This window comes from Erinaceus europaeus, chromosome 10 (genome assembly GCF_950295315.1).
Source record: "Erinaceus europaeus chromosome 10, mEriEur2.1, whole genome shotgun sequence".
Lineage (NCBI taxonomy): Eukaryota > Metazoa > Chordata > Mammalia > Eulipotyphla > Erinaceidae > Erinaceus > Erinaceus europaeus.
In genome coordinates this window covers 53,364,439-53,388,447 of record NC_080171.1, presented here as the reverse complement: position 1 = coordinate 53,388,447, position 24,009 = coordinate 53,364,439, and the positions used below count along the sequence as shown (strand labels likewise).

General features: G+C 39.5%; 1 protein-coding gene and 1 non-coding gene across 5 annotated transcripts in view; one reads left to right on the top strand and one right to left on the bottom strand.

Moving 5' to 3' along the window:
- The window catches only part of ADAMTSL1 (ADAMTS like 1), a 1,221,418-nt gene that overhangs the window by 90,692 nt on the left and 1,106,717 nt on the right, over positions 1–24,009 (bottom strand). For all 4 annotated transcript variants that reach the window (XM_060199610.1, XM_060199611.1, XM_007535759.3 and 1 more), the window contains 2 exons: positions 15,341–15,469; positions 2,988–3,167 (listed from right to left, as the gene is read on the bottom strand). In XM_060199610.1, the coding sequence (XP_060055593.1) occupies positions 2,988–3,167; positions 15,341–15,469 (309 nt within the window). The remainder of the gene's footprint in view (positions 1–2,987; positions 3,168–15,340; positions 15,470–24,009) is intronic.
- LOC132541078 (U6 spliceosomal RNA) lies at positions 18,978–19,088 on the top strand. The gene has a single exon (XR_009552259.1). It is a non-coding gene; the product is annotated as a U6 spliceosomal RNA (small nuclear RNA).

Sequence of the window (24,009 nt, the reverse complement as noted above, 5' to 3'; positions counted from 1 at the left end):
AAAATAGAGTGGTGTATATTTCCCATTGACGACAAGGCAAGTGCCAACTGAAGTGGTTGGTGGGGTGAGCTGAGATTCTCTGAGAAAAACAGAATCCCATTTCCCTTCTGCCTGAAACACTGCAACTAAGGCTGGTTCCAACTTTCTCTAGTGCATTTGTTAGAGTGGGAAGAGAAGTTTTGTCCTTAAAATTGATGGTCACCTAGACAGTGTTTGGTTGGGGCTACTATGTGCTCGTTATCTTGTTAGTTATTTGTAAAGAATGGCAGGTGAGTGAATCCTAATGGTATCTGAATTTACTTCAGAAGCAGAGCTCTGTTTTCTTTGCTCTTAACTGCACTTGGCATATAGAAAACAGTGAGGAAACTGACATTTTTGTGTATCTATAGTGTGAGAAGGAACTTGAAACACCATGGTTTTAAGAGCTGAAGATGATAGTTTATTCAAGCCTAGCCTCTCCTTCTACCTTTTCTAATATTCCTTTAAGAATACTGGAATTTAATAATCCATCAAGAATATAAAACTCAGACTTGGAGGTAGCTTAACTGGTAGAGCACATCCTGTTATATGTGAGGCCCTGGGTTTATTCCTTGGAGTTACATTAAGAAAAATAATATAAAACTCTTAGCTTATTTACTAAGAGCCAAAAAGGAAAGTTATATCCTATATTCAAAACCACTGAATCTCCTTGGGTCAAATATCAGTCCCTCCTAATGTCCTTATAGTTTCCATCATACTTTTTCCCTTTGGTGGCTATCCATTTGCTCTTTCTAGGGAAACTGTAAATTCTTTACGGATTGAGGTCAATTTTTTTTTCAACCTGACACTTCACCCTCCTGGAAAGATGCAAGAATGTTCTACTTTGGTCCCTTTGGGTTAGATGCTAGTCTCACCTGGGGTTCCGAGAAGACCCACTGCATCTGTCAGTCATGCTGTGCAATTTCTTTGCCCTCATCCTTCTGTCCTTTTGCTTTGCAGTCTCTCCTTCCTCTAGAGGTCAATTTTTGTATTTCTTTCAGAACACTTCATGTAACATAGAGCTGACATCTAATGAATATTAACTTATTGGATATTTGAATACATTTATGAAAACCTATCTCTTTTTACTTCAAGTTTCTGTTCAAGTTACAGACTAAGCATGGAATTTGGCATGAAACTCCAGATTTCTATATGAAATACCCCCTTTAAACATTAAGCTACATTTTGTTCTGATTTAAAAAGATATATTACTTCTATGTTCAAAAAGGCCCTATAAAAACTAACAAACTGTAGGAGTTGAGGAACTGTGTCAGTGCAGAGAACTGGATCTGCAGGCTGAGGTCCCAGATGTTCCAGGTTCAGTCCCCAGTACTACCATATGCCAGAGTTGAGTGGTGTTCTGGTCTCTCTCTTTCTCCCTTTCTTATAAAATAAATGATGAAAAGATATCAAACTGATTAGAAAAATAAAATTTCTGATCAGATTTACTAAATTAGAAGTCTAAATAATGGTTTTCCCCCATCAACATGTTGGATTAAAATGAGAATATAGGGAGTTGGGCGGTAGTGCAGTGGGTTAAGCACAGGTGGGACAAAGTGCAAGGACTGGAGTGAATATCCCAGTTCGAGCCCCCAGCTCCCCACCTGCAAGGGAGTCACTACACAAGTGGTGAAGCAGGTCTGCAGGTATCTATCTTTCTCTCCCCCCTCTGCCTTTCCCTCCTCTCTTCACTTCTCTCTGTCCTATCCAAAAATGATGACAACAATAATAGCTACAACAATTAAACAACAAGGGCAACAAAAGGGAATAAATATTTTTTAAAAATGGGAATATATGGGGGCCAGGTGGTGGTACACCTGGTTAAGCACACACATTACAGTGCACAAGGATCCAGGTTCCAAGTTCAAGCCCTTGGTCCCCACTTGAAATCTTCACAAGTGGTGAAGCAGTGCTACAGGTGTTTCTCTGTCTCTCTCCTGCTTTTTCTCCCTCTCTCTTCTCAATATCTTTCTGTCTCTATGCAATAACAAATAAATACAAATATAATAAAATAAATGAATTTAAAAAGAGGGAATATATTATGTTCATCAAGCACCAGGTCATGGTCATACAATATTAGAGTTAGAATATTGCAAGAACTCACTCACAAACATGCTCTTTATAGGCAAAGCCACAGTAACACCTGTGTAGCTCTGTTAGCAGAGGTAGCAAGGATAGGCAATGGGGGAGAAAAATCCCACTAGTAAGAACCATCAGTTAGTGTAGGGGAATAGCATCTGGGCCCAAGGGTATAGACCAACAGTTTAGAAATTGTGTTAGACTCTTTAAGCAGAGGCTTTTATGTGTTATGACTTAGATTGCTATGGACCCCAAAACTGATATTAAAATCAGAACCACCCCAGGTGATGGAATTAAGAATTGGGGTCTCTAGGAGGTGGTTAGGTCCTGAGGGCTGAGCTCTCATGACTGAGATTAATGCTTTTATGAAGGAAGGCCTTTACAAGAATGCCATAATTCTGGTGTTCTGATCCTGGGCTTCCAATTTCCAGAAGTATGAGAAATACATTAGTTGTTTGCAAGTTGCCCACTTTGTGGCATGCTGGTATAGCTGCATGGATCAATTAAAATGGAGTGTGTATGCGTGTCTGTGTGTGGGGGGGTTGGGTATGTGGACTTGGAGTTTCTGAAATCACATGAAAAATTTTGCATACATGAATCTTTCAGGAAGGACTAGTCAACTGTTTCCACCTGATTCTCAAAGAAGTCAGTTCCCAACATTTGAGGCTTAGTTAAATACCTTTTCTTAGATCACACAGTAAGTAAGTACCAGAGTCAAGTTTAGGATGGTATCTTTTGACCCCAGTCTGCTCTTTCTATTGTCAGGCCTTAAGATGGGGAGTAGTGTGACTGATTATACCTTTATGACCTTAATTGGATCAGGGAAGAGGAGGGAGAGGATGGAGTAGACCATCATTCCCAATGGGAGGCTCCAGGGACCGCTTGCTTACCGAGGATCAGTAGCTGGGTGTTCTCAGTCAGCTCTCCATGCAGATTGGCTGCCCTGCAGGAGTACAGGCCTTGGTCTGAGAAGGACACGTTTGCGAGCAGCAAGGAGCCCTCGTGCAGATGGAGAGGGGAGCTCAGTTTGCTTTTATTCCTGAACCAAGTGACTTCAGCTTCAGGCACACCTAGGAAGAAAAACAAATTCATTAGCTGAACACATTCTAGCAATCTGGGGTTGGGAATATGTGTAGACATTTAGCAGGCTCTCCTAAGGGTTGCTCTGCAGAAAGGATCGGTCTAGATCTTCTACCAATTTTTGGCCAAATTAAATAATGCCTTTAACCTCTCAGTTGTTTCAGGATATTTTGTGCTGTTTTAAAAAGGTTACTAATGGCATATGTGGAGTGGGGTAAGTTAAAAGAAGAGAAAGCAGACAGCTGGCAAAGGGCACTTACCAAAGTGAAAACCAGGTCCTTAAATTCTGAGGAGAATAAAGCATAAGAAACAAGTCTACGCATTAATAAAAAGGAAGGGCAACTACATGAAACAAATGTAATGTTGAGTAAGAAGTGCCACACACAGAAGAGACACACTAAGTAATTCTATTTCTGTAAGTATAACACAACAACTGGTAACATGCTGTTAGGAGTCGGGGTGGTGGTTACTCTGAGGGGACAAGGGACTTGGCTCCAAGTAAGAACCTGTTTCTTGACTTCTGGAAAGATTTGGTGGGTTTAGTACCTTCACAGTATATGCACTTTCTATAAGTACATTAAACTCTTTTCAGTGTGGGTATTGAATCCTAATAAAAAGTTAATGGAGGGGGTGGTGGCATACTTGATAGAGCAAACATGAATACCTGGGTTCAAGCTTCCCTACCTACATGGGGGAAGCTATACAAGCAGCAAAGCAAGGGTCTCTCTCTCTCTCTCTCTCAATTTCTCTTTCCCTCTCACCTCTTATGAAAGAGAGAGGAGAGATCACAGTTTCCTCTTCAGTCCAAGTTTAATGTCTGACAGAGAGTTGGGAAGAATGTTTTTGTCTTTGGCAATGAGGTCCTTTTTTTTTTTTTTTTTTTTTTTTTACAGCTAAAGGTCTTGCCCATGTGTGACTTTACTTGTGATTTTATTATTCTTGCCTCACTTTTCCATTTAGAGAGAGAAGCAGAAAGGAGGATAAATACCACAGCACTAGAGTTTCCCTAGAGTCTTTACACTCCCATGTGGTGCACTGGGGTTCAAACCTAGACCGTGCTCATCACATATATGTTCTCTTATAGTATGTTCTCTATGCAGTGAGCTATCTCTCCAGCCTGAAAATTAGGTTTTTCCCTCTAAGGGTAGTTATAGATTGAATATTTTTACTCCCCTCATTCATATGTATGAGTCCTAATCCCTAGCGAGGTGGCATTAGGAGTTGGAGCCTTTGGAAATATTTGGAGTTAGTGAGTTCAAGAAAAAGGAGGTCCTTGTCATGGATGGGATTATACCTATGAAGGAGACCAGAGAAGTAACACTTTCTCTTTCCACCACGTAAGAACACAGCAAGAAGGTAGTTGTCCTTAAATTCTCAGTAGTAGCTGAATGGGCTGGCATCTTGGTCTTAGAACCCTCAGCCACCAGAACCATAAGAAATAAACTTCTGTCATTGAAACTATCCAGTCAATGATATATTTTATTGTATAAGCCTGAATATACTAAGATAATGGCACAATTTTAATTGTTTAGGAAGTTTCCCTGTGGTTGACAAGCTAGTTAGCAGGACCTCAGTTTAGGACTGGCCTTCTGAGATATTCTACATAGAAAGATTCCCATAAACAGAGTGTCAGCTCCGACCTACAGGGATGCAGAGTTTACATAGATCGTCTCCTGTGCTGAATATGAGCCCCAGATCAAACTGAGGGGGTTTACAGTTAACAATATTTATACACTTTCCCCATATTTGGGAGATATTCTCTTCCCTGATCCAACTTTTTAGTCCTTTTTCCAATCTCCCCAGACAATAACTTAGGTCACCTGCATATTAGATATAAAGCTCAGGCAAAAACTACAGGGGGTCATGGCCCCTTGGAATTATACCCAAAATAGACCTACTAGCTTTTTCCAAAATGGAGACCCCAAATTTTCATCTGCAATATTTTTGCCTTTAGGTTCATGATTAGTCAATAATTTGCTCTGCTTTATATGTTGATTCTTTTTAGCCACCAGGTTCCAGACACTATCACAATACAACCTGACTTTGCTAGGCAGATGACCCCACCAATGTGTTCCGGACCCCCATCTCCTTAGATCCCTGCCCCACTAGGAAAAGAGAGAGACAGGCTGGTAGTATGGATAGGTCTGTCAATACCCATGTTCAGCGGGGAAGCAATTATATAAGTCAGACCTTCCACCTTATGTACCCCATAATGATCCTGGGTCTGTGCTCCTAGAGGGATAAAGACTAGGAAAGCTATCGAGGGAGGAGATTGAATACAGAGTTCTGGTGGTGGGAACTGTGTGAAACTGTACCCCTTTTATCCTCTGGTCTTGTCAATATTTCCATTTTTTAAAAAATTTTATTTAGGGAGCCGGGTGGTAGCGCAGCCGGTTAAGCGCAGGTGGTGCAAAGTACAGGGACAGTGTTTAAGGATCTGGTTCGAGTCCCTGGCTCCCCAGCTGCAGGGGAGTCACTTCACAGGTGGTGAAGCAGGTCTGCAGGTGGTGAAGCAGGTCTGCAGGTGTCTTTCTCTTCCCCTCTTTGTCTTCCCTCCTCTCTCCATTTCTCTGTCCTATCCAACAACAACAACAATAATAACTACAACATTAAAAAAAAAAACAAGGGCAACAAAAGAGAATAAATAAATAAATAAATATTAAAAATTATTTACAAAAACGAAACATTGATAAAAAACATAGGATAAGAGGGGTACAACTCCACACAATTCCCACCACCATAACTTCGTATCCCATCCCCTCCCCTGATAGCTTTCCTAGTCTTTATCCCTCTGAGAGTATGGACCCAGGGTCATTATGGGGTACAGAAGGTGGAAGTATGTATTGACTTGTCAATACCCATGATCAGCAGGGAAGCAATACTTCCATTTTATAAATAAAAATTAGAAAAAAAAAAAAGAAAGAATCCCATAGAAAGTGACCTCTGGGTGAGAGGTGAGACACAGTCCATGGTATATAATCCAGAGGTCCCCAGAAAGCAGGAAGTGCCAACCTTTGCTGACCCAGTTCACAAAGTTTACCCACTCTGGGGCACACAGCCAGGGCAGGTTTAATATTTCAAATCCTAGTGAGTGAAGCCAAAACCAGGAACCCTCAGAAAGCCAGATATTTAGTTCTGTGCTTCCTCTAAAAGTAAGGGTAAGTGTTAGTCTTTGTGACTAGCTTACTGCTGAGGATATAAACGCCTCAAGGAATTACCTCTGTGCCTGTTACTTGTCCTTGAATCTGATAAACAAAATTATCACCTGGATGTAACACCCAGCTCAGCAGCCCTCAGTATGGCTCTAGTTGTTTGCTGTTTCCAGTGCAGGAAGAATGGTGGGTATGGGAGGGTGCACTCTGGCTTCCTCACTAAAATTTATCAGTATCCTGGCTGCTCTGCTTTCTCAGGTATGTTCCCTACCCAGTGGTATGGGTGGCTGCAATGTCTGGCTAGTCTGTAGGGCTTTTCTCCCTGTTCAGGAAAGAGACTCTGGCCTTCACTTTTATTTAGACTACCTAATAATTCATGGTGAAACACTAAGATCAGAAAACTGGCTGGAGAAAAGCGATCAGGTGCTGAGGAGACTTATATCACTGGCCTCTGTCCCATCAAGGATGAGCATATTTTTATCCTTGTTTATTTTAGTGCATGATCTCTAAATACACCTGGAAAAAAGATGCAGGTGAGAGACAAAGGGCTGATTTTGTTGTTGTTGTTGTTGTTGTAGCACCAGGGAGAGTAATAACATCAGGATGCTTTGGATGCTGGGCTAAATTTTCACTTTAAAATCATATCAGAGAAGGGGGAAAGGGGGAGAGGGGCTGGGCTGTGGTGCCCCTGGTTAAAAGCACATAATACTAAGGACAAGGATCTGTGCAAGGATCTGGGTTTGAGCCTCTGGCTCTCCACCTGCAGGGGGACGCTTCATAGCAGCAAAGCAGCTCTGCAGGTGTCTATCTTTCTCCCTCTCTACCTCTCCTTTCTCTCTCAGTTTCTCCCTTCTCTATCCAATAAAATGGGGAAAAATTGCCACCAGGAGCAGTGGATTTCATAGTGCCAACACTGCACCCCAGCAATAAAAAAATGTCTTTGAAAAATAAGTTGCAGACAATATTCCAGTCACTTCTCTTCTGAAAGCACAAGAGAAAATGAGACTCATGAGACTCTATATAAGTCCTTCCCTTTTGACAGATTGTTTCTGTGTGGCACTTGTCATGGGCTCCTGCCTTTGAGGAGACCTGTGGGCTGCAAGCACACAGTAAGGTCTAATATTGTTCCACAGCAAGAGAGAAAGAGCAAAAGAACTGGGTTGTATGAACATTCAATTCCAACAAAAGCATCATGACCAGGTGAATGGGTGGGGAGAGATTATGAAGCTTGCGCTCTCTGTGTATCAAACGAACAGTGCTATCATAAGACTCCTGAGATGAACTTTTTCTGATCAGATCCTGTCCTGCAGGGCAGCCAGAGGCAAGGAGAGATGTATAGGAGGGAGAAAATGGGAGACAGAGAGAAAGAGGAGGGGCTGGGTGGTGGCACACTTGGTTGAGTGCGCATGTTACAATACTCAGGGACCCAGGTTAAACCCCATCTCACTCCGTCCCTACCTACAGGGGGAAAGCTTTGTGAGTGATGAAGCAGGGCTGTAGGTGTCTCTCTGTCTCACTCTTTATCTGCCTCAATTCTGGCTTTATCCCTCTCAATTTCTGGCTGTCTCTACCCAATAAATAAGGATAATAAGAAAATTTAAAAAAAGAAGAAGAAGAAAGAAAAAAGAAAGAGGAGACAAGAGAGGAGAGAACCCAGTAATGAAAAAAGACATGGGAACCATTTCCCACTCTCCCAGAAGTGGATTGTATAAGCTTCTATTCCATTCATCACTCTCTGATGTCTCTGCCCTAACCCAATTTTCTAGCCCTGTTCTCAACTCTGACACCATCTTCCCAAACAATATTCCATTCATCTCCATGTTAGCTATCAAACATGCAAAAAATATGAAAGTCAACAACCAACCAAAAAGAGGTGTGTACTCCTATGTTCATAGCAGCACAATTCATAATAGCTAAAACCTGGAAGCAACCCAGGTGCCCAACAACAGATGAGTAGCTGAGAAAGCTGTGGTATATATATACACAATGGAATACTATGCAGCTATCAAAAACAATGAACCCACCTTCTCTGACCCATCTTGGACAGAGCTAGAAGGAATTATGTTAAGTGAACTAAGTCAGAAAGATAAAGATGAGTATGGGATGATCCCACTGATCAACAGAAGTTGAGTAAGAAGATCTGAAAGGGAAACTAAAAGCAGGACCTGATCAAATTATAAGTAGGGCACCAAAGTAAAAACCCAGTGGTGAGAGGTAGACATGCAGCTTCCTGGGCCAGTGGGGGGGTGGGAGTGGGTGGGAGGGATGGGTCACAGTCTTTTGGTGGTGGGAATGGTGTTTATGTACACTCCTAGCAAAATGTAGACATATAAATCAGTAGTTAATTAATATGAGAGGGGGAAAAATCAATTGTATGTCTCAAAGTTTCTCAAAACACAAACTGAATCTTTTTAATATATAGGCTGTGTATTTGATATGCGGACTCTCTCAAAAGCCTAGACCAAGTAGATTAGAAGCATCCAATAGCACAGCTATATACAAGATACTGGATACTGTACAGCAAACCATAACAAAAGGACTTTTCAAAGTTAACCCAATTACCAAATAATGTGATGATAACATTAACTATCGATTGTCTTTTTGAACCCTAAGACAGCAGGAACCTCACATCTCCACTATAGAGCCCCTACTTCCCCCAGTCCTGGAACCCTTGGATAGGGCCCACTTTCCCGTATGCATCTTCCAATACAAACCAAATAATATTGCATCCGCCGATCACAACCTAACCAACGCAACGATTGCCACCTCAACATGCTTCACCTTAGACTGTGTCCAGAGACTTCACGTGTGGAATGACAACCCTTCAACTTCATTACTCGGGTGAGACCTTTCCTTTTATAGTACACTCTAATTTCATCTCAGGTAGTTCACTTTCTAACAAAGTCCCATAACCTAGATATACACCAGTTTCTGTGAGAGAGAGCTTATGTTCACACGTATCCATAAACTACTGCAAAATACATACCTGAAAGCAGAAGTACACTAGAGTTTGCAGTGAGTACCTCCCTAACACTTCCTCTCCACTATTCCAAGCTTGGGATCCATGATTGCTCAACAAATTGTTTGGCTTTGTATGTTAACTCTCTTTTCAATCACCAGGTTCCAGATGCCACCAGGATGCTGGCCAGGCTTTCCTGGATTGAAGACCCCACCAATGTGTCCTGGAGCTCAGCTTCCTCAGAGACACACCCTACTAGGGAAAGAGAGAGGCAGACTGGGAGTATGGACCGACCAGTCAACGCCCATGTTCAGCGGGGAAGCAATTACAGAAGCTAGACCTTCTACCTTCTGCAACCCTCAATGACCCTGGGTCCATGCTCCCAGAGGGCTAGAGAATGGGAAAGCTATCATGGGAGGGGGTGGGTTATGGAGATTGGGTGGTGGGAATTGTGTGGAGTTGTACCCCTCCTACCTTATGTTTTTGTTCATTAATCCTTTCTTAAATAAAAAATTAAAAAAAAAAAAAGACTTGGAAAGGTTCCATATACAAGGCTCCCTGATATGCTCTGTATCTAAATAAGGGGATGAAAAGAACCTGCCTCATTTTTCCCCCCTTTGTGATCTATTTTATCAACAGCACAATGCTCTCCCTGTTTCTTGAAAGAACCCATTAATGAGTCTACTCATAATGAGTTGTAACTTGATATGATTATAAGGATTAGTGCCTTTAATCTTCACTGAGCTGCCAGGTCAGGCAATGCTATAATCTGGTTCTTCTTCTTTTTAAATCTCAAACAGGATATCCTTGTGAGCTAGACTATTTGTTATATTTGGAAGACTGCTCATGCCATGGCAGCTTTTCAACTTCTCAAGGTAAAGTAGCCACTGAAAGGTGCACCTTGACAGGAGAAGTTCTAGAAGCTTCTTTGATGCAAGAAAATGAAAAGCATAGTAACTTATTCTGTAGAACCATATTTTTCTGAAAAGCAGGTTTTCAACCTTTACGTTTCTCTATATTGACTGTGGCACATGCTGATAACTGTTCACAAAAACCTGCTTTCTGTATTCCTGGACACCTGACACGGCTATAGGAATGTCTACACAAGCATTCCTAGTAGATACAAGTGACCATGTGACTAATAGGGAATGTGAGAACTACTGTTTGCTTTTCCTGGGTATGGCCCTTGAAAAATCATCTTTACCACTTTCCACGTTATCATTATTCTTTTTTCCCTCTTCTGGCTGAAAGACTAAAGAAAACTTCAGGGAAGACCTTGGAAGGCATGTGTTCAACAGCCCAGAGGTAGCATTCTGTGAGCTAGGACAACTGTGTAGACAGTCAGGCATTTGTCTTTGGAAACTTAGGTAAACAATGATCACTGATATTTATTGCCTTTGATCCTTTGTACTTTTGGGCTGGGAGACTATTTATCACTTGATTCTGATTCCTGAAATATTTATTTCTGTATGGACTAGTTCTGACAATTTTATCTCCTAGATAATTTCTTCTTTTATTCTTAGAATAAAGCCCTAAATTATATCTTAATCTACGAGAAAAATCTCACTTAATCTGTTCTTTCTAAAAAATCTTTACATATTGGGTAGAGACAGACAAAAATTGAGAGGGAAGGGGGTGATAGGGAAAGAGACAGAGAGACACCTGCAACACTGATTCACCACTTGCAAAAGTTTCCCCTGCAGGTAGGGGATGGAAGGCTAGGTCTTGAATCTGGGTCCTTGCACATTGTAACATGTGTTCTCAACCAGGTACACAATCACTTGGAGCCTAGTCTATTCTTTTTTTATCCACCAGCCACAGGGCACTCTACTTTATTTTCTGTTTTCCAAACTACAACCACACCAGTCATACCCCATACTGCCAAATGCAACATTACTGTTCTATCAGGCCCTTTACATAGGCTGTTCCTAATGATTGAAATATTCTCTTCTCCATTATCTTCTCATTGCGTACTGTTTTTTTCTTTTTAATAAAACCAATATGCATTGCACATTTTACACTCTAGACAAAAATCTGGACTAGATGTTTTTCTCATTAATCTGAAATGGTCATTTAATGACACATTTTTGGTAGGTCTATAACTTTCTTGATATAGTTGGTCAGAACATTTATTTTTGGAGAGCAGAGGTCTTATACAATCATGCTTTCACCACTCAAAGCCACATTTCTATTTATTTTTTTAATTTATTGGGGAATTAATGGTTTACAGTCAACAGTAAATACAATAGTTTGTACATGCGTAACATTTCCCAGTTTTCCACATAACAATACAGCCCCCATTAGGTCCTCTGCCATCTTGTTCCAGGACCTTTAAGGACAGAGAAAGGGACAGACTGAGAAAGGTAGAGGAGAGACACAGTATCACTGCTTATCACTGGCTTTTCCTCTGATAACCCTCATACAGTATAAGGGCTTAAATCTGGGTACATGGCCTACCCCATGAACTACATCTCTGGCCACTATAAATAAATAAACTTATTTATTTATTTATTTTTGCCTCCAGGATTATTGCTGGGGCTCAGTGTCTGCACCATGAATTCACTGTTCCTAGAGGCCATTTATTCCCTTTTGTTGCCCTTGTTGTTTATCATTGTTGTTGTTATTATTTTGTAACAAGTGTGTTCAACCAGGTGTACCACCACTCAGCCCCCGTTATTATTTATTGTTATTGCTGTTGTTGTTTTTGGATAGGACAGAGAGAAATTGAGAGAGGAGGGGAAGACAGAGAGGGGGAGAAAAAGATAGGCACCTGTAGACTGGCTTCACTGCCTGTGAAGTGAATCCCTGCAGGTGGGGAGTCCGGGGCTCAAACCGGGATTCTTATGCTGGTCCTTGCACTTTGCATCATGTGCGCTTAACCTACTGTGCTACAGCTTAGACTCTGGCCACCACAATTTCTTAATGGGAAAGTGTTTTTAGAATTTTAGTACAAGAGGAATCATAAAATTAGTATATAAAATACATAGTGACAATTCTGCATAGAATTTGTAATTAATATAAAACCTTTTCAGTTTCCACTTTATAAACAGTTTTATCAAGATAAAAAGTATTTTGCACTCACTACCCATTCTTAAATGTAAAGGAATGAGTAGAAATTTCTATAAAAACTAATGAGAATGTTTTATGACTTTATTCTAAAGTAAATTCATATACTTGTCAAATATATACATAGAATCTAATACCACAAATTACTGTATGTATATATATATATATATATATATTGCTTCTCTGGTAGTGAATTTTCTTCATCTATGGTCAGACATTCAAGACAGAGTTGTCAGGGGCTGAGTGGTGACACATCTGGTGTACACACACTCTCTCTCTCTCTCTCTCTCTCTCTCTCTCTCCATTGTGTAAGTACACAAGTTTAAGCCCTTCCTTGGTCCCCACCTGCATGAGCAAACTTCAAAAGTGGTGAGGTGGTGCTGCAAGTGACTCTCTTTCTCTCCCTTTAAATATCTATTTTTACCCAAATGTAAGTATAATAAAATAACATACTTAAAAAAATAAGAGGTGCTAGGCAATGGTGCACCTGGTTAAGGACATATGTTACAATGCACAAAGATTCAGGCTCAAGCCCCTGTTCCCCGCCTGCAGGGAAAAGTTTCACAAGTGGTGAAGCAGGGAGGGCTGCAGGTGTCTGTCTCTCTACCTCTCTCTTTCTTTTTGTTTTTTTTTCCTCTCTATCTTTCTATCTCCTCTCCTCTTGATTTATTGGTCTCTGTCCAATAAAGTAATAAATATTAAATAAAAAATAAAACCAATAGTTTTTTATAGATTTCTTTGGACATAAAGGCAAAATATCAACATTTACTTCCTATGAATTCTACAAATGTTCTGTTTGTAGATACATCATAAAATTTCCTTTAGTATTGCTAACCATAGTGCAAAGGAGAATTGTTTTTCTAACAAAATATGCCTTTTATTCTCATCCATACTTTTTGATTTTTCACTCTCAAAAGAAATATTTTCCACATTTATAATTGAGAGATGCTTAAATAAGCTTACATATTTGTATGGACTTATCACTCACTTTTTAACTCTATGTCTCCTTTCAGTTTATGTAGCATTTTCACTTACAATCACATTTTCCAATACCACTATATAAAATAAAAAATGAATACTATATAGTTTCAGTCACCTTAAAATATTGGTAGCCAAGATTATCTCATAATTATAGATATCTGCATATATACATCATTATATATATTGTTAAAACAGCAGCTTTTTTCCCATTTTATTGGTGGGTGGTTAGTGATTTATAATACAGTTTTTGACCATATTTTTATCTCTTCCTCCTAGACATGGAAAGACTATGGGAGTTGTACAGTGAATTACATCATTTTTTTTTCTTTTAACCAGAGCACTGCTCAGCTCTGTCTTAATGATGGTACAATGTAGGTGGGTGGTGGTGGGGGGGACAATCTGGGACTTTGGAGCCTCAGGTATGAGAGTCTTTTTGCATAACCTTTATGTCATCTACCCCCACCTTAGATCACTTTTCAAAAAATGAACAAACAATACTTCATCATATTCCTTACTTTTATACTTAAGAGTTAGAATTTTCAAGACAACATTTTATAAGCTGAAAGAACATATGTACAAAAATTATTTCAGGGATATCTGCTAACTGAAGCATGTAATGTAAACCATGTGATAGTCTATACAAGGTATATAATATTTTTTTTTAATTTTATTTATTTATTTATTATCGAATAGAGAAAGAGAAATTGAGAGGGGAGGGGGAGATAGAAAGGGAGAGAGGCAGACACTTGCAGCCCTGCTTCACCACTTGTGAAGCTTTCCCCCTGCAGGTGAGGACCAGGGGCTTGAATATGGGCCCTTGCACATTGTTATGTGTGTACTCAACCAGGTGTGCCACCACCTGGCCCCTGTTACATACTATTATTAAACAAGGATATTTTGTAGTTATTAAAATTACACCATAGAGAGTTGTAGCAAACATTTATGTAAGAAGCCATGAGACATATACTCAATAGAATACTATTTGGCAATTAAAAATTATATTGTGCCCTTTGAGACAAAGTGGGTGAAACTGAAGATGCTATGCTGAGTTTAGTAAAGAGGCGAAGACAAAGTACTCAGTGGTTACACTCATATTTGGAATTCAGAGAATTAAAGCATGGATTTACAAAAATAAATAAATAAAGTAGCCAGACTGTTTCTAAGACTCTGAGAGGACTATGGAATATTTGGTGGGGAGTAGGGGCACAGAGTTTTGTTGGTGAATACGGTATGGAACTATACTCCTGTAACCTTATAATCATGTAAACCAGCAATAGTTTAAGTAGTCATTATTTCTCTTATCATTAAAATTCATTATTTTTACTGGATGAGCTGAAAGTAAATTCACAGATGAACTTTATAATCAAAATCAGACCCTCCTCCCACATACTTTGAATAAATATCTAATTTTTTTAAAAAGCACAAAAACCAAGGTACAGATTCAGTCAGCCATGATTAATACAAATGACATGAATAAAAATAAAAAGTAAGGAATGTAATGCGTGTGCACATAGGCAGAAACAACAATTAGATCTTACAATGAGGTTACCAAGTGTGAGTAGCTATATAAAGTTGAGGATCTAAAACCCCAATTGGTGCGGAGGAGTTGGCCAAAGCAGTTTTAGAATCTGGAGTTCTCCATGGTAAACACTTTCCCACTATCTTCTGAGTCTCTTAATCACTTTAATGGCCAATTCTTTGTTTTGCTGTTGTTTGCTCCCCATTCTTATTCCTACCAATGTCAACTGTCAAGATGCTCAACATGGCCTCTTATACCTCCAGTTGGTGGAATATATGGCTCCAGCTCTGACACACAGGTTCACATCTACTTTCCTCCACTAAACTGCTGTAGCATTTTCTCATGTTCAGAGTAATGGAGGTTTTATGACTTAGTTTTTCAATTAGCCCTGAATCCCTCAGAGCAGAGAGTATATTTCTATCCTCCCCACAAGCTATCACTATTAATAAGTAAACAAGCAAATTAACATATGGATACATTTCTCACCTGCAACTTGGCAGTTAATTGTCACATTCACTCCTGGCAGTGTCTTGATGGTGCTTCCTACATCTGCAGTGATGGCAGGCTCCTCCAGATTGACCACAGTCACTCGGGAGTTTTTTACTAGTGGCTTTCCTGCAGATGAGAAGGAATGTGAGCTTTCATTAGGTGGAAACTGGGAACTTGGGGATTTCCATTGAAATATGGGGATACCCAAATCAATGAACTACTGGTATACACACATTTTTTTTAAAGCTCTAGCCATTTTTTAATGGGGAAAAATGTAATTTTATCATATAAAAACCATCATTATCTCACCCACTTATCAGCCTACCATGAAATTGTTAAAAAGAAAAGAAACTAGTTAAAGAATATGAGGCAAGGACATGGTATCAAACAAATTGAAATGGTTTGTATTTTATCACTAAATTAACAAATGAGCATACACATTGCATTTGAAGGGTGTATTATTTTTACAAGAATATTTAAAAATTATGGAAAAGGATGACAGAGGACCTAGTATGAGTTGCACTGTTATGTGACAAACTGAGAAACGTTATGCATGTACAAACTATTATATTTACTGTCAAATGTAAAACATTAATCCCCCAATAAAGGAAGTAAAAAAGAATATTTTAAAATGCTTACTTATTTTATAATTTTATTTATTTATTTATTTTTGCCTCCAGGGTTATTGCTGGGGCTCAGTGTCTGCACCATGAAACCACTGCTCCTGGAGGCCATCCCCCCCACCGCTTTGTTGCCCTTGTTGTAGCCTTGTTGTGGTTATTATTGTTTTTGATGTCATTCGTTGTTGGATAGGACAGAGAAATCGAGAGAGGAGGGGAAGACAGAGAGAGGGAGAGAAAGATAGACACCTGCAGACCTGTTTCACAGCCTGTGAAGCCCCTCCCCTGCAGGTGAGGAGCCCAGGACTTGAACCTGGGTCCTTACACTGGTCCTTGCGCTTCGCGCCATGTGCACTTAGCTCGCTGTGCTACCACCCACCCCCTATTTATTATTTATTTATATTTATTTATTTATTTCCAGGGCATTTCTCAGCTTTGGCTTGCAGTAGTGCCAGAGATTAAATGTGTGATTCTAGGAACTTCAAGCCTGAAAGTATTCTGCATAATCATTATGCTACCTCACCTGCCTTTATTTTTATGAGAAGGAGACAGAAACCAGAGCACTGAACAGCTCTGGCATAGGAGGTGCCAGGGATCAAACCTGGTGCTTCAGACTAGCAGATCCTGTGCTCAACCAATACTGCCCTGAATCATATTCCACATAGCTTCACATATAGTTGTAAAAATAAAACAAAACAATCCTGTTTACCCTCTACTTAGTTTCATGCAATAGTAACATTTCACAAAAACTTTAGTGTATAAAACACCCTGACCCGGGATTTCCACTGATACAATTCAACTAACACTTCTGTCTCTAGTAAGACTCATTCAGCTCTTCCAAGTCCACCTTCATTCTTCCACAAGCACTGATCTCTTCTCCACTTATATAATTCAGTCATTTTATTTATTTTTTTCTTTTTCAATCAGAATGCTTCTCTGGAGAGTCTCATATATTGTGCTATGTTTGTGTCTATCAATAGTTAATTCTGAGGTACAGATGTACAATTTGTTTAATCATTCACCAGTCAAAGGATATTCAGGTTGTCTCCAGATTTCGGCTATTTAAATAAAGCTGCTATAGACATTCCATGCACAAGTTTTTGCTTGAGTATAAGTTTCATTTCTATCCGATGAATTTCCAGGAAGCCAATGCAAGGCTATATGGTAGTTGTGTATTTAGTTTTGTTGTTGTTATTGTCTTTTTGTTGTTGTTCCTTTGCTGCCAGGGGTATTGCTGGGGCTTAGTACCTGCATTACCAATCAACTACTCCTGGCGGCCATCTTTTTTCCATTGTTGTTGCTGTTGTTATTGGATAGGACACAGAGAAATTTAGAGAGGAGGGGAAGGCGGGGGGGGGGGGAGACGGACACCTGCAGATCTGCTTCACCCCTTGTGAAGCAACATCCCCCCCCCCCCCCGTCCCTACAAGTGTGGAGCCGGTGGTTCATACCGAGATGCATGAGCTGGTCTATAAAGCTTGGCGCTGTGTGGATTAACCTGGTATGTATTACTGCCCCGCCCCCCCCCCCCCCCGTGTAGTTTTCAAAGCTAGTGCTGAATGTTTTTTGCAGAATGACTGTATCATGCCACATTCCCACCAGTAATATCTGAGTGATCTATTTTCTCTACGTCTTTGCCAGTCTTTGGTATTATTGTTAGTTTTAATTGTAGCCATCCTAATATCAGTGTAGTAATCTATCATTGTGGTTTTAGTTCCCATTTCCCTAATAACTAATGTTGTCTTTTCATATACTTATTTTCTATCTTTGTATTCTCTTTGACAAACTGTCTCTTCATATTATTCTAGCATTTTCTAGGTAGAAACTTATTTTGTGCTGAGTTAGAGGGTTCTTTATAATTCTAGATACAAGCCCTTTATCAAATATGAGATTTACATAGATTTTCTTAGTCTACAATTCTTCAATGTTCAGGGACAATTTCAACTTTGAAGAAGTTTCATGAAAGATTCCATGGAAGGAATCTGATTCTGATATTAATCCCAAGATTTATCTAGATCTATATCCAGAAAATATTTTTCCTAAAAGTATATAGCTTTACATTTCAAGTCTATGATACATTTTAAGGTGTGTGTGTGTGTGTGTGTGTGTGTGTGTGTGTGTGTGTGCGTGCACTATGACACTTGGGTCAAAATTTTGACCCAAATTACACAAATCTTTCACGTGTCTAATTTCTCTATTACTATTTACTGAGAAACTACTTTTTCCTCCACTGAATCATTTTGTACGATTACCAATAAATTGGGCATAAATTTTTATTTACTTTTCATATATGTGTATATACTTATTTCCCACCAGGGTTATTGTTGGGGCTTGATGTCTTCACAATTCCACTAATCCCATAATTTCTCTCTTTTTCCTTTTTAATTTCTCTTTTTCTCTACCCCCCACTTTTTTTCCTTTCTGAGAGAAAAATGCAGAGCGAGAGGAAGGGACCTGAGGAGAGAAGAGAGACACTTGCAGCACTGAAATTTCCTACCTGTAGGTAGGGACTGGGGTCCTTGAGCATAGTGATGTGTGCACTCTACTTGGGGCACCATAGTCTGACCCCTAAATCAGAAAGATTTTATGAATATTTCTTGGTTCTTTTTTACTGATCAAGTTCTTGGTCCCCACCTGCAAAGGGAAAGCTTCCTGAGTGGTGAAGCAGCACTGCCTGTGTCTCTCTGTCTCTCTCCCTATCTCCCTTCCCCTATCAATTTCTCTGTCTCTATCTAATAATAAACAAATACAAGTAATAAAAATAATAATTACATGTGAGAGTAGTTCAGACAGGGAGGTAGTGGGAAGATTCAGTTGAAAGTGACACTGAGTGGCAGCATATAGTATGTCCTCGGTCAACTCTTGCAAAGTGTATGAAAGCATAATATACTACACATTTTTACCATAGGCTAATTGAAAGAGTAAGTTGAGCTTCTGTGGAAAGCTTTTAGCCTGAAAGTGTCATAAATTATCTAAATAAAACCTCAAACACTGCTAATATTAAGTAATAATTTCTACTCACTTTTGTAGCACATATACTAAAATTGGAATGCTGCAGGGAAGACTGACTAACATGGCCTCCACACAAGGATGACATACAAACTTGTGAAGTGCTCCATATTAAAAAAAAAATAACCTGCATTTATTCATTCATTTTATTTCATTTTCTACCCTGTTTATGAGGATTGAGGGTGGTCAGAAACTACTCTAATAGTACTGGGTACAAGGCGTGAGCCAATCCTATATGGGATGTCCTTGCGTCCATTTCAGGATACCCACGGACACGCACAAGCACACATAGTATTATTTTAATCACTGTGTTGCATCCACACTGGTCTTCTGTCTCTTACTGAGGATATCAGTACATTTGTCCCAGCTTTTATCTTTCCCTAGGATCACCCAGGGATGGACTTCTGCAGGGCTGTCTCCTGGTCACTTCACATCTTCATGAATATTACTTCCTAGTGAAGATTTTCCTCTTCACTCTTTCCAATGCATACAACCATTCATTCATCTGTCAGTCACTATGTAGTTTATTACAAACTAAAATTCCTTCACAAGCAGACCTATCAGATTTTATCTTAATTTTTGTATGTTCTCTACCCCCATGCCTTTAGCCCTCACTGTGCAACCTCCATAAACACAGGTGACACGTTCTCTCATTCTCTACCTAGTCCTGGTGCATAGTAGGTCTGCAATTTCAAACATCATGTGTGTGCGCGCACACACATACATTCTCTGAGGGTTTTTTTTTTCCATAATGCTAGCAGACAAGTAAAGAACCTGCATTTTTTCTATAGATGGAAAAAACTTAAACTCAGAAAGTCTCCATGCTTTGTCCAAGGTCACAGAGTAAGCAAGTATAAGGCTGGAGCTAGATCCCAGAAATCTTACCTTCAGTACTTGTTGTAGGAGTTCCAAATCCTTGTCTGTGGACTGACTCCCTTAAAATCCCCAGGGCACTTGTTAAAAACATAATCTGTCCTGCAATAATATAATAGTTGCCTCACGTAATAAAAACAACTATGCCAATGGGGAAAAGCAAGTTAGGGACCAGAGAGTTTCAGACTCACAATTACCAAGTTATTTTTCCTGTAGGAATTTTTAATAAAGGTGGCTTTTTATAGCTGCAAGTGTATAGCTATAAAATTCAAATGTCACTGAATTAAATCCAGCCCTTAATTAATTATATTGAGCATTTGCTAAAGAGTAATGGCCTTTTGTCCAGTCTATAGGCACTGTTCTTAGTACAGGCTGCTCATGCTTTCTTATAACCTTCAAGATCCATTGTTTGAAGTATTTATAACTGATATAAATTTATAATGAAAACAATGTCTCTTAATCAATAGGCCCTCTTATCTATTAGGAAAAATGGAAGTGGATATATATATATATTTTTTTCCCTCCAGGGTTATTGCTGGGCTCGGTGCCTGCACCATGAATCCACCGCTCCTGGAGGCCATTTTTTCCCCCTTTTGTTGCCCTTGTTGTTGTAGCCTCGTTGTGGTTATTATTATTGCCATTATTGATATTGTTCATTGTTGGATAGGACAGAGAGAAATGGAGAGAGGAGGGGAAGAGAGAGAGGGGGAGAGAAAGATAGACACCTGCAGACCTGCTTCACCGCCTGTGAAGTGACTCCCCTGCAGGTGGGGAGCTGGGGGCTTGAACCGGGATCCTTATGCCGGTCCTCGTGCTTTGCACCACATGAGCTTAGCCCACTGCGCCACCACCTGACCCACGGAAGTGGATATTAAGTTCTATTCCAGACATAGTAAACCTGAATCTCAGGTGGTGGCATGGAAGAAATGGTCTTTATTTTAAACAAATCCTTAGGTAATTTATTATTATTATATATTTTTTTTTACCAGAGCACTGCACAGCTCTGGCTTATAGTGTTGCAGGGGGGATTGAACCTGGGACTTTGGAGCCTCAAGCATGACAGTCTAAGCATTATGCTATCTCTCTCCTAAGTTTTGATAGTAAACTACACTTAGTTTTTCTTAAGATGACTTCTCTGACTCTTGGTAAGCACACTTCTTTTTGAGAAACCACTAGTTAGTTGTCCAGTAGAATTCTTTCAGGTTGACATTTTTATTTAAATGGTCAAGTAAAACATACAATTTGTACCTATTTAGAACACCTACATGATCACCTAATCCATAAGAACTACTATGGGATGCCAGTGTCCATATTTGTGTTAGACAACATTCACATTAAACTAGTATTGCTTATAATTGCAAACATTAACTAGAAGAACAAGAGACTGAAAAAAAGAGTTAACATATAAAGCCAAATAAATTGTTGACTAATCATGAACCTAAAGGCTGGAATATTGCAGATGAAGATTTGGGGTCTCCATTTTGAAGATAGCTAGTGGGCCTATTTTAGTTATATTGCAAAGGGCCCATTACTATACTAGTTTTTTCCTGAGCCTGACCTCTGATGTGCAAGTGGACCTAAGGAGTATGAATTGACCTGCCAATGCCCAAGTTCAGTGGGGAAGTAATTATAGAAGCCAGACCTTCCACCCTGGGTCCATACTCCCAGAGGGATAAAGAATAGGGAAGTTATCAGGGGAGGGGATGGGCAATGGAGTTCTGGTGGTGGGAATTGTGTGGAGCTGTACCCCTCTTATCCTATGGTTTTGTCAGTGTTTCCTTTTTATAAATAAAAAAATTATACATATACATATACATATACATATACATATACATATACATATACATATACACATACATATACATGAACAAGAGATACCAAAAGGGAGTGAAATAGTAAATTATATGTGCTAATAGAATGCTTACAAAAAGTTCATGGTACACTGTATTGAAAAAGACTTTCTTGACAGCCAAGCAGAGCAAAAGTGCTGAGAGAGCTGACACACATACTGTAGAGCCTTGGTGGTACGTCGTGCCTTGGGAGCCGGGACTCTGCATACTGCAGGAAGCAATGTTGTTTATGCAAATCAGCATTAGCCAGGCTACCCTAGTGCTAAATTATGCAAATTGAAAAGATTTAGAGGTTACTCCTGAGCCTAACCTGTAAATCTGTGCCACAGTTTAATGAGACCTATACACAGTAGGAAATTATCCCTAGTTTAGGATCTGCTTATAGTTAAGGAAAATTAGAGAAATGGAAATAAAGGTAAGATTGTCAATTTATCAGGAATAATATGAGGAATCAAGCACCTCTAAGAAGTCAGGCACAGAAACAAGCATTTAGAGAACCATTCTTGGAATAGAGTGCTACTGGATTGTTGGAAAAGTCATGATGCATTTTGCATTGAAAATGATAGAAAAGTATGTCATGACTTCCGACTACCCAATAGTTCAACATTAGAGCACAATACTAACATGCCCGAGGCCCCAGAAGCCCCAGGTTCAACACTTGGCACCACCATATGCCAGATCTGAGTGATGGTCTAGTCCCTTTCCCACCTCCTCTGCACTCTTAAAAATAAATTACTTTTCCCATATTTGGGAGCTACTCTCTGCTCTGATCAGCTTTCTAGTCCTATTTCTAACTCTGACATTAAACCCAGTCCAATTTCTGCTTTGGGTTTCCCTTTCTATTCTTATTTCTCAACTTAGATCTATCATGATATCATCCCATATTCATGCTTCTCTTTCTGGTTTATTTCACTTAACATGATTCCTTCAAGTTTCTTTCAAGATGAGGTAAAGAAGGCAAATTCATTATTCTTAATAGCTGAGTATTATTCCATTGTATATATATACCACAAATGCCTCAGCCACTCATTCATTGTTGGATACCTGAATTGCTTCCAGTTTTGGCTATTACAAATTTTGTTGCTATGAACACAGATATACACAAAACTTTTTTGGATGGGTGTGTTCAGTTCCTTAGGATATATCTCCAGGAGAGGAATTGCAGGGTCATAGGGAAGGTCCATTTCCAGCCTTTTGAGAGTTCTCCAGACTGCTCTCCTCAGGGGTTGGACCAATTTACATTCCCCTCAGCAGTGCAAGAGGGTTCCTTTGCCCTCATAATCTCTCCTGCATTTGTTGTTGCTATTGTTTCTGATGTATGACAGTCTCACAGAGGTGAAGTGGTATCCTCATTTTTGTCTTTACTTGCATTTCTCTGATAATTACTTGGAGCATTGTGTATGTATGTTGGATATTTGGATCTCTTCCTTGGTAATTATTCTGTTCATCTCTCTCCACTTTTAAATAGGGCCTTTGTTATTGCTGCATTTGGTGAGTTTTTATATATTTTGACTATTAGTCTTTTGTCTGATCTATGACATATAAAGATCTTCTCCCAAATTTTATACATGTATCCATAATTGTATTTGCTGCAAACCATTAATCCCCCTAATAAAAATATTTTAGAAAAGTATTTTTTAATTGAGCAGATGAAAACAGGGACCTTGAGATGGAAAGAAACTAGGAAGCCTATTTTTTAAATATTTATTTTCCCTTTTGTTGCCCTTGTTGTTTTAGTGTTGTAGTTATTATTATTGTTGTTATTGATGTTAGGACAGAGAGAAATGTAGAGAGGAGGTGAAGACAGAGAGGGGGAGACAAAGACACCTGCAGACCTGCTTCACTGCCTGTGAAGCGACTCCCCTGCAGGTGGGATCCTTACCCTGGTCCTTGTTCTTAGCACCACATGTGCTTAACCCACTGCGCTACTGCTCGACTCCCTAGGAAGTCTATTTTAGGTATGTTCCTAGGGGCCCATGACTTTAATAATTTTTGCTTGAGCTTTATAGCTAACATGGACATGGACTAAAAATCTCATTAGGAAGATGGTGTCAGAATTGAGAATAGGGCTAGAAAGTTGGAGCAGGACATAGAGTAGCTAGTTCCCAAATTTGAAGAAAATATACAAATACAATGAACTGTTTACCATATCGATCTTACCCAGGGCCCATATATATTCATGTTCAGCAAGGACTTGAAGGAAATGAAATAATAAGCCTAGAGAAATTAAAAGGTTTTGGGCAAGAAAGAAATTTAATAAAAGTGGAAACAAGAAAATAAAAGTTAAAAATTCATTCTTATCTGATCTTATCAT